General features: G+C 42.2%; 2 protein-coding genes across 2 annotated transcripts; both read left to right on the top strand.

The window, feature by feature from the left end:
- The first annotated feature begins 2,284 nt into the window (after positions 1 to 2,284).
- LOC110530596 (cerebellin-1) lies at positions 2,285 to 3,096 on the top strand. Its single transcript, XM_036986237.1, has one exon. The coding sequence runs from the start codon at positions 2,571 to 2,573 to the stop codon at positions 2,925 to 2,927; it is 357 nt and encodes a 118-aa protein (XP_036842132.1). The 5' UTR covers positions 2,285 to 2,570; the 3' UTR covers positions 2,928 to 3,096.
- An 8,662-nt stretch (positions 3,097 to 11,758) lies between these two features.
- On the top strand, positions 11,759 to 15,743 carry zgc:161969 (ZnF_BED domain-containing protein). Its single transcript, XM_021613802.2, has 2 exons — positions 11,759 to 12,275; positions 13,063 to 15,743. The coding sequence occupies exons 1-2, from the start codon at positions 12,090 to 12,092 to the stop codon at positions 14,761 to 14,763; spliced, it is 1,887 nt and encodes a 628-aa protein (XP_021469477.1). The 5' UTR covers positions 11,759 to 12,089; the 3' UTR covers positions 14,764 to 15,743.
- Positions 15,744 to 16,512: the final 769 nt, after the last annotated feature.

Below are 16,512 nucleotides of genomic sequence, written 5' to 3'. Positions count from 1 at the left end.
GTTAAATTACACTGTGTACAAAACATCATGAACACCTTCCTAATATTGAGTTTCACCTCCTTTTGCCTCCTCAGAACAGCCTCAATTTGTCGGGCATGGACTCTACAAGGTGTCGAAAGCGTTCCACAGGGATGCTGACCCATGTTGACTCCAATGCTTCCCACAGTTGTCATGTTTTGCTAGATGTCCTTTGGGTGGTGGACCATTTTTTTTATACACACAGGAAACTGAAAAACCCAGCAGGGTTGCAGTTCTTGACACACAAACTCTTGCGCCTGGCACCTACTACCATACCCTGTTCAAAGGAACTTAAATATTTTGTATTGCCGATTCACACTTTGAATGGCACATATACACAATCCATGTCTCAATTGTCTCAAGGCTTACAAATCCTTCTTTATCCTGTCTCCTCCTTTTCGTCTACACTGATTGAAGTGACAGCAATAATGGATCATAGACTGAGCAGGTGAATCTAAGTGAAGGCTATGTCATGAAAAGAGCATGTGTTTCTAATGTTTTGTACACTCCTTTTACGTAGGCTATTATATTGAAAAGTATTCACTGGAAGATGGTCAAGGTATGACCTTCAACAAAATAACCTTCAATATTGAAACATCTCAGATGCAATACTTTCACTGGCACTTTTCATTTTTAGAGAAAAACGAGAGAGAGTGCGAGAGAGCCGTGGGTCCTCTGGCATGGCTTTTTAGATGCCTGTTTCAAAGGGAGGTGTCTGATACTGTAGAATGGGAGAACAGAGAAGAGAGATGTTACGAGGAATGTGTTGCTATCACTCCATCTCTAAGGACAAATGACTGACTTCAACTGACATGGAAAGCAAGGAGGACACCTTTCAAACTGAAACAGGTGATATCATCATCTCTTTTTTTATTATTAACATAAACCTAGACTCCAGGATTGTATTACAGTACTCAGTGAATAAATGCCTAGTTTTGCAAATCCCTACATTGCTTGTGTTTAAAATCTCGGATCATTCAGGAAAACTGGGTCCGTGTGAGGGAGTGCGTGGGTGTTTGAAGAGCGAGTGTAAGGATGTTTTAAAAGGTTGTTTATAACAGGTTAATCACTAAAGTCAAAGAGTGTGACCATCAGCGATGTCCGTGTCTTTTTACACTTGAATTTACAAAATGTAGAGAGATTATTTTAGGAAAGGGAATCACATAAACAGAGTGTAAAGTCTAAAATGTTCTATGTGTAACTGCCAAAATAAAGGAAACACCAATTTAGTGTCTTAATAGGGCGTTGGGCTATGATGAGTTGCCAAAACATGTGCCTTGGCAAAGATTCTACAAGTGTTGGAGGGATTCGATACCATTATTCCACAAGAAATTCCATAATTTGGTGTTTTGTTGATGGTGGTGGAAAAAGCTGTCTCGGGCCGCTCCAGAATCTCCTGTAACACTCTCCCATAAGATTGTGTGACTGAGACGGCCAAGGCATATCGTGAAACATCAGCAAGTTAAGCAGTCTTCGTCACTAAAGCCACTGCCAAACGTGCACCAACAATCACCCCTCTTTCAAAGTCACTTGAGATCTCTTCTCGCCATGGTAGCCAAAATAATGGGCAACTGGGCCTGCCCAGCATTTTTATACATGACCCTAAGCATGATGGGATGTTAATTCCACACCTGTGTGGAAGCACCTGCTTTCAATATACTTTGAATTCTTCATTTACTCAAGTGTTTCCTTTATTTGGGCATTTACCTCTATGTATACTATCAATACTGGATTAAGTGCCATCTTCTCTGTGTGATATACAGTAACCATATATTTAGTTGTGAAAAGATAAACACCTGAGGAATTAAGAATTAAGACACTAAGTGATAACATGGTGGGGGAGGGGGGCATGTTGAACATCAGGAGGGAGTTGCTCCCTCACTCCCTCTTTCTTTCTCACTATCTCCTGGATTGTACATCCTCCCCTGCTCCCCCACTAACAATATTCTCCTCTTCATCCTCCTCTTCATAAGCTTTTCTGGTAGCCAATGCCAAGATTCCTCACAGGTGCCCTATCTTTACCTTTCTCAATGTATCCCTCCTCCCTCCCTTTTTCATTCTCTCCCTCAGGTCTTGTGCAATGATGAAGTAGATTGGAACACACCCAAATGTCTATTTGTCCTTGCCATCCTGCCCCCTACTGCCGCAGTTGCAAACAAGCACATGAGGGAGGGAGGGAGGGAGGGAGGGAGGGAGAGAGAGAGTGGGAAATAGAGGAAGCGACTGCATGTGTTCTGAATTTGGCTCCTGCTGCTGAACACAAATAACCCCAAAACCTCCTGGTTGTCAGTCCTACCTGTTGACTCACCTCTGTTTCTATTACTGGGAGAATTCCTACATAGGGTCTACACTAGGTGGGATAAGAGACTGCTGTCTTAGATCAAGGTGTTCAACCAATTGAGGACCAAGTTCAACCAGCAAAGGACAGAATATCTATTGATTTATAAGTCGTACACCTCTTTTGCTTGAGCATGTGTATCTATGTCTCTAAATAACATTCCTCCATAATTGAATCAATCACAGATTTACATTCAAAACTGCCAATTAAAAGCATGTATCCCAGGCTGGTTCATCCTTCCAACATCGAGCCCACAGTGCTGCTGCTCCTATGGGGGCCTCTAGGCGCTCAGGCCCAGAATGACACAGAGCCTATCGTCCTAAAAGGGAAGTGTTTGGTAATCTGTGACTCCACTCCCAACTCTGAGCCAGCGGGAAATGACCTGGGCATGTCAGTACGCTCAGGCACGGGCTGGGTGGCCTTCTCTGCCACCCGCCAGACCAACCATGAGCCCACAGCCATGAGCAACCGCATCATGATCATCTACTTCGACCAGGTGAACAAATGCAAAGAAACATTGACCATAGAAAGTATCACATCAGCAGGTGAAGTTGACTCATTCTGTTTCTGATTAATGAATTCCCTTTGGTTGTTGATTGATTTCTCTTTGATTGATCATTGATGAATGATTGATTTCTATACCTTGTAAAAAAACATGAGATGGCGCACATCCAGATACAATTATTGTATGTAGAGGTGCTGACTAACGGCGAATAAACTATAAGCTATAAAATAAAGAGAGTCGCACACTACATAAATTCAGGAAAAAATAAACTTTCTCTTTTTCAGGACCCTGTCTTTCAAAGATAATTTGTAAAAATCCAAATAACTTCACAGATCTTCATTGTAAAGGGTTTAAATACGGTTTCCCATGCTTGTTCAATGAACCATAAACAGTGAATGAACATGCACCTGTAGAATGGTCGTTAAGACACTAACAGCTTACAAACCGTAGGCAATTAAGGTCACAGTTATGAAAACTTAGGACGCTAAAGAGACCTTTCTACAGACCCAGGGTTCCTGCTCATCTGCGTGAAGGTGCCTTAGGCATGCTGCAAGGAGGTATGAGGACTGCAAATGTGGCCAGGAAAATAAATTGCAATGTTCGTAATGTGAGACTCCTAAGACAGTGCTACAGGGAGACAGGACAGACAGCTGATCATCCTCACAGTGGCAGACCACGTGAACAACACCTGCACAGGATTGGTACATCCGAACATCACACCTGCTGGACAGGTACAGGATGGCAACAACAACTGCCCGAGTTACATCAGGAACGCACAATCCCTCCATCAGTGCTCAGACTGTCCGCAATAGGCCGAGAGAGGCTGGACTGAGGGCTTGTAGGCTTGTTGTAAGGCTGGTCCTCACCAGACATCACCGGCAACAACGTCGCCTATGGGCACAAACCCACCGTCGCTGGACCAGACAGGACTGGCAAAAAGTGCTCTTCACTGACAAGTCACGGTTTTGTCTCACCAGGGGTGATGGTTTATCGTCGAAGGAATGAGCGTTACACCGAGGCCTGTACACTGGAGCGGGATCGATTTGGAGGGGGAGTGTCCGTCATGGTCTGGGGCGGTGTGTCACAGCATGAGCAGACGGAGCTTGTTGTCATTGCAGGCAATCTCAACGCTGTGTGTTACAGGGAAGACATCTTCCTCCCCCGTGGTACCCTATCTGCAGGCTCATCCTGACATGACCCTCCAGCTTGACAATGCCACCAGCCATACTGCTCGTTCTGTGCAGGATTTCCTGCAAGACAGGAATGTCAGTGTTCTGCCATGGCCAGCAAAGAGCCTGGATCTCAATCACATTGAGCACGTCTGGGACCTGTTGGATCGGAGGGTGAGGGCTAGGGCCATTCCCCCCAGAAATATCTGGTAACTTGCAGGTGCCTTGGTGGAAGAGTGGGGTAACATCTCACAGCAAGAACTGGCAAATCTGGTGAAGTCTATGAGGAGGAGATGCACTGCAGTACTTAATGCAGCTGGTGGCCACACCAGATACTGACTGTTACTTTTGATTTTGACCCCTCCCTCACCCTTGTTCAGGCAAACATTATTCAATTTATGTTAGTCACATGTCTGTGGAACTTGTTCAGTTTATGTCAATTGTTGAATCTTGTTACAGTGCCTTGCGAAAGTATTCGGCCCCCTTGAACTTTGCGACCTTTTGCCACATTTCAGGCTTCAAACATAAAGATATAAAACTGTATTTTTTTGTGAAGAATCAACAACAAGTGGGACACAATCATGAAGTGGAACGACATTTATTGGAGATTTCAAACTTTTTTAACAAATCAAAAACTGAAAAATTGGGCGTGCAAAACTATTCAGCCCCTTTACTTTCAGTGCAGCAAACTCTCTCCAGAAGTTCAGTGAGGATCTCTGAATGATCCAATGTTGACCTAAATGACTAATGATGATAAATACAATCCACCTGTGTGTAATCAAGTCTCCGTATAAATGCACCTGCACTGTGATAGTCTCAGAGGTCCGTTAAAAGCGCAGAGAGCATCATGAAGAACAAGGAACACACCAGGCAGGTCCGAGATACTGTTGTGAAGAAGTTTAAAGCCGGATTTGAATAAAACATTTCCCAAGCTTTAAACATCCCAAGGAGCACTGTGCAAGCGATAATATTGAAATGGAAGGAGTATCAGACCACTGCAAATCTACCAAGACCTGGCCGTCCCTCTAAACGTTCAGCTCATACAAGAAGAAGACTGATCAGAGATGCAGCCAAGAGGCCCATGATCACTCTGGATGAACTGCAGAGATCTACAGCTGAGGTGAGAGACTCTGTCCATAGGACAACAATCAGTCTTATATTGCACAAATCTGGCCCTTATGGAAGAGTGGCAAGAAGAAAGCCATTTCTTAAAGATATCCATAAAAAGTGTTGTTTAAAGTTTGCCACAAGCCACCTGGGAGACACACCAAACATGTGGAAGAAGGTGCTCTGGTCAGATGAAACCAAAATTGAACTTTTTGGCAACAATGCAAAACGTTATGTTTGGCGTAAAAGCAACACAGCTGAACACACCATCCCCACTGTCAAACATGGTGGTGGTAGCATCATGGTTTGGGCCTGCTTTTCTTCAGCAGGGACAGGGAAGATAAAATTGTTAGAATTGATGGGAAGTTAAAATTGATGGGAAGATGGATGGAGCCAAATACAGGAACATTCTGGAAGAAAACCTGATGGAGTCTGCAAAAGACCTGAGACTGGGACGGAGATTTGTCTTCCAACAAGACAATGATCCAAAACATAAAGCAAAATCTACAATGGAATGGTTCAAAAATAAACATATCCAGGTGTTAGAATGGCCAAGTCAAATTCCAGACCTGATACCAATCGAGAATCTGTGGAAAAAACTGAAAACTGCTGTTCACAAATGCTCTCCATCCAACCTCACTGAGCTCGAGCTGTTTTGCAAGGAGGAATGGGAAAAAATTTCAGTCTCTCGATGTGCAAAACTGATAGAGACATACCCCAAGCGACTTACAGCTGTAATCGCAGCAAAAGGTGGCGCTACAAAGTATTAACTTAAGGGGGCTGAATAATTTTTCACGCCCAATTTTTCAGTTTTTGATTTGTTAAAAAAGTTTGAAATATCCAATAAATGTCGTTCCACTTCATGATTGTGTCCCACTTGTTGATTCTTCACAAAAAAATACAGTTTTATATCTTTATGTTTGAAGCCTGAAATGTGGCAAAAGGTCGCAAAGTTCAAGGGGGCCGAATACTTTCGCAAGGCACTGTGTGTTCATACAAATATTTACACATGTTAAGTTTGCTGAAAATAAACGCAGTTGACAGTGAGAGGACGTTTCTTTTTTTGCTGAGTTTATAAACTCCCAGTAAATTATTGGGTAAATCACCAACGTTTCGGCATCACTGTGCCTTCTTCAGGGTGATTTCTATACCACCACTCCCCATCTCTCTTATTCTCCTGTATTAATTCTCTCCCTTTCTCTTCTTACCTCAGATCCTGGTGAATGTGGGAAATCACTTTGACCAGGAGAGCAGTGTCTTCCTAGCCCCCAGGAGGGGAGTCTACAGCTTTAACTGCCATGTTGTGAAGGCCTATAACAAACTATCCAAGTGAGATACACACCACGCATACATCATATGTAGCAATCACACATGTCTCACATACGGTTAGTTATTTGGCATTGAGACTCTGTGGTTCTTCTTCCCCAGGTTAGTTTGATGGTGAATGGGTGGCCAATGATCTCAGCCTTCGCTGGGGACCAGAATGTGACGCGGGAGGCAGCCACCAAAGCCGGCCTGGTGCTCATGGAGAGGGGAGACGAGACCTACCTCAAACTGGAGAGGGGAAACCTGATGGGTGGCTGGAAGTATTACACCTCCTCCGCCTTCTTGGTTTTTCCCTTATAGGGAGACAGTCAGCAGGAGGGAGAGGAGGACAGAGGGAAATACGGAGTGAAAGAGCGATACGGTGGGAAAACGGTGCGACTGAGAAAGAGATAGGATTTCACGTCTAAGAGAGGCAATTATAGATGAAAGATGGAGCGAAACAGAAAGACGTAATGAACATTGACAGCTGTGGGTATGTGAATTGTCTCATACCGTGTCCAGTTTATATGTAACTTGTCCTGTAGGATGGAGGACTGAGAGACTATTTTTGTTCAGATACCAGAGTTGATGATGAGCAGTATCTGCAATAAATGTGTATATTTTTCATTTTCAATTTTAAAAGTAATAAGATAAGTAAATCCTGTAGCCCTTAAAACATGGCAAGACCTGAATACAACATTCGATTGACATTTGGATCTCTGGTATTTTTACCAGTCAATCTGGCCAGCCCCATGGTTTCCTGTTTTGTTTAACCTGTTTTTCTTGTGAAGGATTATATTCCCTATTGTATGTGTATGTATGTGTTTTGCAGAGTGCATACTTCTTATGAAGATTTTAAAAAGTCATATTAAAATTAATATATACATTAGCTCTTTAGAAGTCTTTCGAAGTACTATGTGAATTAGATTATTATTTTTGTTTTATGCATGTTACATTAGGTTACAGAGTATTAATATTCACTCTTGTGTTCTTCATTGAACCAATATCATGACAGCTGTTTGTAAATATAGCTCTCACCACCAGAGTTGGCATGGTGGCAGGGCATTGGCAAGTGTGGAGAGCATTAGCATAGTGAATAACGGATACTCCTCATAGGGCTAACAGTCATGCACAAACAGATGGAGGCTTTGGCGAGGACACAAGCACGTCCTAGCCGGACTCCTGTGGATCAAGTGTGGTGTGCTGTCACAACTAGTCAGTCACGCTTCCCTAGTTAGGGGTTCAGCAGCTAAGCTGGTGAAACCCTATTGTATTTGTTAGCGTTTATTATTATTATTATTAGGGGTTCAGCAAGCATAGGCTGCTAAAGACCCATTTGTATTATTCCAGTTTATTATTATAATGTATACTTCCATGAGATGGTAATGCCTACAAAGGTGCAACTTAACATGAAAAGTAAAGTCCCGTGTGCCACACCCTCTCTTGTAATCCCATGCCAATTGGCCAGATGGTGGCACTATAACAAGCGATTAAAATACAAACTTTGGAAGCTCACGCCCCTCACAACGTGACCTACGGTCATGAAATTCGGTACATAGGTCTCTTTCCTCACAAGAAACACCTTTTCCTCAAGGACCCATAATGTCTGCCATGTTGTATTCCCTGCCATTTAGAATTTTGTGAAGAGCACTTAAAATTCTACTACTCTGGCACCGAATGACCAATCTAAAAGTAACTTGATACATGTCATGTATTGGCCAAGGTCTCTGAAAGCAACATTTTTCCAGACTATACTCAACCTATGCAAGCACATTCAGATCAATATATATATATATTATATATTATATCACTTGATCTGTTTGACCGAGTGATGAAATTTAGCACACAAGCTCAGGGACATGCTAACCTCTAACGCATGGTTTAGTTTGGTTTCAAGCTCTTTGCTCATAGTGGCCATATTGTTTGAGCTAGAGTCTTGGAAAATGTTGCGTGGGTACATGCTGTAGATGCTATGTACCAAATTTGATGCTGATCAGTCCAGCGGTCCTCAATATCATTGAAAATGTTCCAAAATACCTCAAAAGCATATTATATTGCATGATCAGTTTGATTTTGAGTTCTGATATTTGTCAAGTGTGATAAATAGTACAGAAGTAACTTGCCATAGGGAAATCCGTAAACATTTTCCTGATGGTGGCACAGTGGACGCACAGCGGAACCCCGGCAACGGAGCTTGCAGCATTAATTATTATTCCTCTACTTCTGTAAAGCCAAATTAAAATGCAAATTCCTGTGACATTATAAGGCCTAATGCCTAGGAGGATGCAACCTGGTATGATGGTAAAGGTCCAAGGACCACACCCTCCCCTGCAATGTCTTGCCAATAGGCCACATGGTGGTGCTATAACAATCGATTTAACATGCAAACTTTGACCCTTACCCCATTTGACCTAGTCATGAAATTCGGTACGTAGGTCCCGCTCCTCACAATGAACAAATTTGCCTCAAGGACCCATAAGGTCTGCCATGATGGATTTTCCGCCATTTTTATTTTGTGAAAAATACTTAAAAAGCTTCTCCTCTGGCACCGAATGACCGATCTGTATGTAACTTCATATGTGGCATCTATGTACAAAGTTCTCCCAACACAACATTTTCCAGACTAGTACCAAAGACAACATGGCCGCTATTGACCAGTAAGCATTCACATGGGCGTGGTCTGTCACATAATTGCATATAAATCAGTCACGGATATTCATATTGTAACAAACTTGGTACACATGTTCCAAACACTGTGAAGACTCAACATATTTAAGCACATCGACCACACAGTGGCACTATAAAGGGCACATGTTTATATACCTTAATCTGTTCGATTCAGTGATTACATTGGCACACATGCTCAGGGATACGAGTCTAGCTAACCTGTAAAGTGTGGTTCAGTTATGCCGCATGGTGGCGCTGTTGGACATGAAAAAACATTAATGCAAGCTCATTGGCTCAATGTAGCCATATAGTTTGAGTTAAAATCCTGGAAAATGTTGCATTTAAAGACATAGGGACAGAGATGATGGATACCAAATTTGGTGCCAATCAGTCCAGCGGTCCTGAAGAAGATGTTTAAAGTAATCAACATCATTGAGTTATTTTGGACCATTTTCAAAAGATTAAAACAGGGACGGGAAACTCCAGTCGTCAGGGGCTGGAGAGATGTCACACTTTTTCCTCATCCTTACCAAACACAGCATATTAAAGTAATTGCATTCTAAAGTGAAGATCGTGATTAGTTGATTATTGGAATCAGGTGTGTTAGCTAGGGCTGGGGCAAAAGAGTGACACCAATCAGGCCCCTGAGGACTGGAGTTGCCCATAACTGCTTTGAAATGTCATTGGAGACAGACTATTGAGTTTTTGTCCCCCCAAAAATGTGTGCCTTTTAGCTAACCCTAACTATTCTACTAACTCTTTAGCTACCCTCCAAGCTCATCATTAAGATCGGGGCCCTGGGTCTGAACCCCGCACTGTGCAACTGGGTCCTGGACTTCCTTACGGGTCTCCCCCAGGTGGTGAAGGTAGGGAACAACACCTCCACTTCGCTGATCCTCAACACAGGGGCCCAACAAAGGTGCGTGCTCAGCCCCCTCCTGTACTCCCTGTTCACACATGACTGCATGGCCACACACGCCTCCAACTCAATCATCAAGTTGCAGACAACACAACAGTAATAGGCATGATTACCAACAATGACAAGACAGCCTACAGAAAGGAGGTGAGGGCCCTGGGAGTTTGGTGCCAGGAAAATAACCTCTCACTCAATGTCGACAAAACAAAGAAGCTGATCGTGGACTTCAGGAAACAGCAGAGGCAGCACGCCCCTATTCACATCGACGGGACTGCAGTGGAAAGCTTCAAGTTCCTCGGCGTACACATCACTGATGATCTGAAATGGTCCACCCACACACACGTGATGAAGAAAGCGCAACAACGCCTCTTCAACCTCAGGAGGCTGAAGAAATGTGGCTTGGCACCTAAAACCCTCACAAACTTTTACAGATGCACAGTTGAGAGCATCCTGTCGGGCTGTATCACCGCCTGGTACGGCAACTGCACCGCCCTCAATCGCAGCGCTCAATCGCAGCGCTCTCCAGAGGATGGTGCTGTCTGCCCAATGCATCACCGGGGGAAAAATACCTGCCCTCCAGGACACCTACACCACCCAATGTCACAGGAAGACCAAAAAGATATCAAGGACAACAACCACCCGAGCCACTGCCTGTTCACCCCACTATCATCCAGAAGGCGAAGTCAGTACGTACAGTTGCATCAAAGCTGAGTCCGAGAGACTGAAAATAGCTTCTATCTCAAGGCCATCAGACTGTTAAATAGCCATCACTAGGTGGCTTCCACCCAGTTACATAACCCTGCACTTTGGAGGCTGCTGCCTCATATTGTGACGACCCTCCCACTCTGTCTGCCGTATTCTGTCTTTGTTCTTGTTTCCTTATTAGGATGCCGGTGGGCGGAGTTGGGAGGGTCGTCAGCTTCATGGGAAACACCTGGGCCAGGTGTCTCCCAGGATAAATAGACCTCTTCCACATTCATGGAAGAGACTCTCTCCATGCAGACACCTTTGTAGATTGTGTTGTGGTTCTTGGTGGCTTTTTGTTTGTTTGTTTTGGCACCTTTCAACACCCTGCATTATCACATTCATGCATGCAAAACACTCACTTACACTATTGATTACACACATCATTGTATATTTTCCTTAGTTGCTTTAGTTAATAAATATATATTTTGTTACTCCTTATCTCCACGTTGTCTCCCTTTGTTACGGGCTTTGAGCCGGTTCGTGACAAGATACATAGACTTGAAATCACTGGCCACTTTAATAATGTTTTCATATTTTTGCTTTACTCATCTCATATGTATATACTGTATTCTATTCTACTCTACTGTATTTTAGTCTATGCCACTCCAACATTGTTCATCCTAATATTTATATATTCCTTAATTCCATTCTTTTACTTTTAGGTTGTGTATATTATGTGCATTTTTGTGAATTGTTAGATATTACTGCACTGTCAGAGCTAGAAACACAAGCATTTTTCTACACCCACAATAACATCTGCTAAACATGTGTATGTGACAAATAAAATTTGATTTGAACCTGCTGCATAAATTCTCTTAAATCTACAACCTTTGGGGTGGCAGGTAGCCTAGTGGTTAGTGTTGGGCCAGTAACTGAAAGGTTGCTGGATCAAATCTGTGAGCAGACAAGGTAAAACATTTGTCATTCTGCCCCTAAACAAGGCAGTTAACCCACTGATTTGTTCTTCTTGACTTGCCTAGATACATTTAAAAAAAAAACGAAAAGTTATATTTGACAAAATATGTATCCCTTCTAGAAAAAACTCACTATTGGGGAAGTAATTATACCCAGGTGCCACATCAATATCATCTCCTAAATTGTGATCATACACGACTGTAATAAAGACCATTTGGAACAAAGCCACAAACATACAGGGGGCTGGGTTACTTCGGTAGAAAGTAACCAATGGTAGTAACGCATTACAAGTAATCCGGATTACGTGGTTACGTAATCAGACTACCGCAGTGTGCTTTGTCTGTTTCCACAAATTGCTGTCTCGCTCTAAATGCAACACATTGTACGGATAAATTGTTAAAAATGGATACCAGTATGGATACCGGTACTCTTGCCACATCGTTCCACGTCTGGCGATATCGACAACATTTTATTTTCAAGGAAGTAAAAGACAAGAATATAATCGTTCAATGTGTTCTATGCAAACCCAAAATCCGCATGCTGTCTACCTCCAAGAACTCGACATCAAATCTGAAGAAACATTTAGAGGTTAGTAAATGCTTTCAATTAACATGTTGTATGGCGTGTTAAAAATGCAGATAAAAAAATGTAACCAAAGCCCGTATCAACTTTATATACCAGCTGTGGCCTAGCTACTACTCTGCTACCATCTCTTTCCCAATAAAGAATGAAGGCTTCGCTGTGTTTTGATTGGGTGGCGGTGTATTTCGTCCAGCCCATAATACAGAGATTTCATTGGTTCCCTCATGCGTCGACATATACAATAACACGATCAGACAAAAAAGTATATTGGAAATGTAATTCGAACATTCTTAAGCATTGCAATGCGTTGTCATTTTCACCTACTGAAAAATAACAACAAAAAAGACAGCAACCACAAATACATTTGGGAAGGGGTGTGCTTCTCAATAGAGTAGCCATGTGCAAGAGCATCACATTTGTTCATTTGCTGACTGACTGATATATTTTGTGACTTGGCTAAGATTGTGTTTGGCATACAAATAAAGAAAGAAAAGAGTGAAAGTAAAGGGATCTTGATAGTTTCACATAGCCTGTCTCGTCCTATAAGTAAAGCTGGAGAGGACCGAGGATGCCACTTAAGACTTGAGATGCATGAGATGTATATCATATGGGTAAACGGGATTCTACTGGTGGTCAGTGTTTATGTGTTTTTACCTGCAGAAGCAATTGCACAAGGATGGGCTCTGTGTATATTGCAATAAATAGGTTGGGCAAATATTTTGGGCATTACAAATATAACAGATGTTCTGATATGTATGCTTCTGTATTAATGCATTTTATTTTTGTATTTCAGAGAAAGCATCCCAGCATGTATCTAAAGTCCCCTAAAGTTGAGATGAATGGACCAAATGGACCAACCACCTCAGATTCTCCTAAGGAGCCAAAGTACAAGAAATCCAAGCTGGAAAGCCTAGTCCATCAAATGACATCACAGCCAAAAGTGAACGCCCTGGTCTTCAACTTCATGGTGGATGATGTCCAATCGCTGTCTGTCTTGGAACAGCCTGCATTCAGGAAGCTGATTGAGGGTTTAAGTGGAGGGAAGATGTCCATGACCCGAAATACATTTATCAATAGAATTGAGATGGCATTCTCCAAAATGAAGGATAAACTAAAGGAAAATCTGGACAGTGTACAATCAGTGTGCACTACAGCGGATATCTGGACAGCCCACAACAAAAGCTACATTGGGATGACATGTCATTGGATTGAGAAGAATGAGCTGGAGAGGAAGTCTGCTGCACTTGCCTGTGCCAGAATACGGGGCGCACACACATTTGATACAATTGCAGCCAAGATAAACGAGATTCATGTGGCCTACAATATTGAAAACAAACTTCAGGCTACTGTCACTGATAATGGCAGCAACTTCGTCAAAGTCTTTAAAGAGTTTTCAAAGGGGGACAATGAAAATGATGAAGATGACAATGTTGAATTTGAGGACGTGGGCACCATTCTTGATGGAGCAGATGAGGCCATGCACCTCTTTCTGCTGCCGCACCAGAAATGTGCATCACACGCATTGAATCTGATTGCCTCCCATGACCTAGCGCAAGCTCTATCACAGGGAGAAACTGCCCAAGTGTACTACAGCGCAATGGCCAAGTGTTCTGTAGTATGGAACAGAGTCCACCAATCCCCATTGACTATAGCAGCAGTGGAGGACATAGAGAAAATGAAATTGACTGCTCCTTGTGAGAGTCGCTGGAATTCTGAATACTGTGCAGTGGAAAAGATGGTTTCTCTCCCTGAAACAAAACTAATGGATGTTTGTGACAGCCTGGGGGTCCCAAGACTGCTATCTTACGAGATAGCATTTTTAAAAGAATACGTAGATGTCTTCAAGCCACTTGCTTTTGCACTGGACCTCTTCCAAGGAGAGCAAAAATGTTTTCTTGGACTGGTCATACCAACGGTACTCACATTGAAGAAAAAGCTATGTGAGAAGAAAACTCTTACACTCTATCTCTTTGACGTAATCAACCCTGTTCTAGAAGCAATAGATTCCCGCTTCAAACAGCTGTTTGCTAGTCTGGATGCAAAAATGGCAACAGCAACTACTCCACAATTTCGTTTGTGGTGGCTACCAGAAGCTGAGAGAGAAGACATGCATTTGATGCTAGTAGCTGAGGCGACCCCAATGGAGCTGACTGATGGTGCACCAATTGGCAGCGACGACATGCAGTCAGAAGATGAATTCTTCAGTTTCGGACCTGGGACCGGCAACAGTGACACAGAAGAGGAAGTCCGGAGGTACCTAGAGGGAACCAGCAAAAATCTCAGCTGCCTGAAATACTTCCCAAGAGTGAGAAATCTGTTCCTCAAATTCAACACCATCCTACCCTCAAGTGCTCCTGTGGAGCGCCTCTTCAGTCATAATGGGAACATTCTCACCCCCCAAAGGAATGGTCTGACTGATGATCAGTTTGAGCAAGTTCTCCTTTTGCGTTACAACAGCAAAATATGCACACAGGACAAAATATTCCCTGAATGAAAAAGGAATGGGATTTTTCTCACAGATTATGTATTAGAGGTGTATTCTTGGTTATGTTTGTTAAGCTGTTTAAAACTAATCAAAGGCCGTGCGCACTGAGGTTTAAACAGAGATTTACGTTTGAAAAATGTTTGTCTGCGTGACATATTATTATACTCAACCAAAATATAAATGCAACATGTAAAGTGTTGGTCCCATTTTTCTTGAGCTGAAATAAAATCCCAGAAATGTTCCATAAACACAAAAAGCTTATTTCTCTCAAATTTTGTGCATAGATTGGTTTACATCCCTGTTAGTGCGCATTTCTCCTTTGCCAAGATAATCCAGCCACCTGACAGGTGTGGCACATCAATAAGCTAATGAAATAGCCTAATCATTACACAGGTGCACATTTTGCTGGGGAGAGTAAAAGGCCTCTAAAATGTGCAGTTTTGTCACACAACACAATGTTGCAGGTTTTGAGAGAGCGTGCAATTGGCATGCTGACTGCAGGAATGCCCAACAGAGCTGTTACCATTTAATAGAATGTTCATGGCTGTGCTCCTGCCCAGTAATGTGAAATCCATAGATTAGGGCCTAATGAATTGATTTCAATTGACTGATATCCTTCTATGAACTGTAACTCAGTAAAATCTTTGAAATTGTTGCATGTTGCGTTTATTTTTTTGTTCAGTGTATATATGTATGTATGTATATATTCTGAATATTGAGTTATGTACTAGTTGTTAAATGTGAACATAGTTTACTAGTTGTTAAACGTGAATGTTTACTTAATTATACTTGTCAGAACATTGAGTGTTATTTACTAGTTGTTAAACGTGACAATCTACTTTTCTTTACTACTTTGCTTAAAAAAAATGTACTCAAGGCTAATAGCCTACTTTTTACATGAGTACATTTGAAAATGAGTAACAAAAATGAAATGTAACGTGTTTATTTGTGCTTTTATTAAACATGGGGGTACCTTAAATATTTTAAAAGATGTCATGTAATTTGTATCAAGTAGGGTGGCAAAACTCCAGTAAATTTGACAAAATTCACAGGTTTTCCAGAAATCCTGGTTTGAGGATTACAGATATCCTGTTATTCCTTCCTGATTCCAACCAGGATTTCTGGAAAACAATGGCATTTGGGCAAAGTTGCTGGATTTTTGCAACTCCAGTATCCAGTAACTGATTTTCTGTGCTCCTACATGGCTTTGGAGACCTCCAAACAGAGGAACAGGTTCACACTCACAGTTTACACACACTATCACCTCTAGGTGGCAATGTTGAGTGTGTGTGTACTGTGAGTGTGAACCTGTTCCTCTGTTTGGAGGTCTCCAAAGCCATGTAGGAACACTGAAAATCCGTTACTGGATACTAGGGCTGTAAAAATACAGTAACTGTTGGCAAGCTATCTTTCATTTAGCAGGCCATTTTTACTATAATGTACCAGTTCAGTTTGTGTGTACCAGGAAAATAAAAACACAAGACAATACCCAGTTTCAATTTAAATAGAGAGCACCATACAGAAAATCATCTATTTGGAGCATAATGGGGCAAAGGTGAGATGAGGGCATCTCATCAGGTGGCAGTTAATGGACAACTGGGCATTTGAAAGAATTGAGGTGAGGTGTCATATATTCCTCTGCTGCCAGTGATTTTGTTAGTGAATCCAGTGCTAATAATAATGTATTTGATGGATGCACCTTCTAGAGACCATCACCACATAAGCCTCAAGGTTCATTTCAGTTTTGATTTAGTGTAC

Source organism: Oncorhynchus mykiss, chromosome 8 (assembly GCF_013265735.2).
Source record: "Oncorhynchus mykiss isolate Arlee chromosome 8, USDA_OmykA_1.1, whole genome shotgun sequence".
Classification (NCBI taxonomy): domain Eukaryota; kingdom Metazoa; phylum Chordata; class Actinopteri; order Salmoniformes; family Salmonidae; genus Oncorhynchus; species Oncorhynchus mykiss.
The sequence above is the reverse complement of the archived record's forward strand: the minus strand, read 5'-3'. Positions and strand labels throughout refer to the sequence as shown.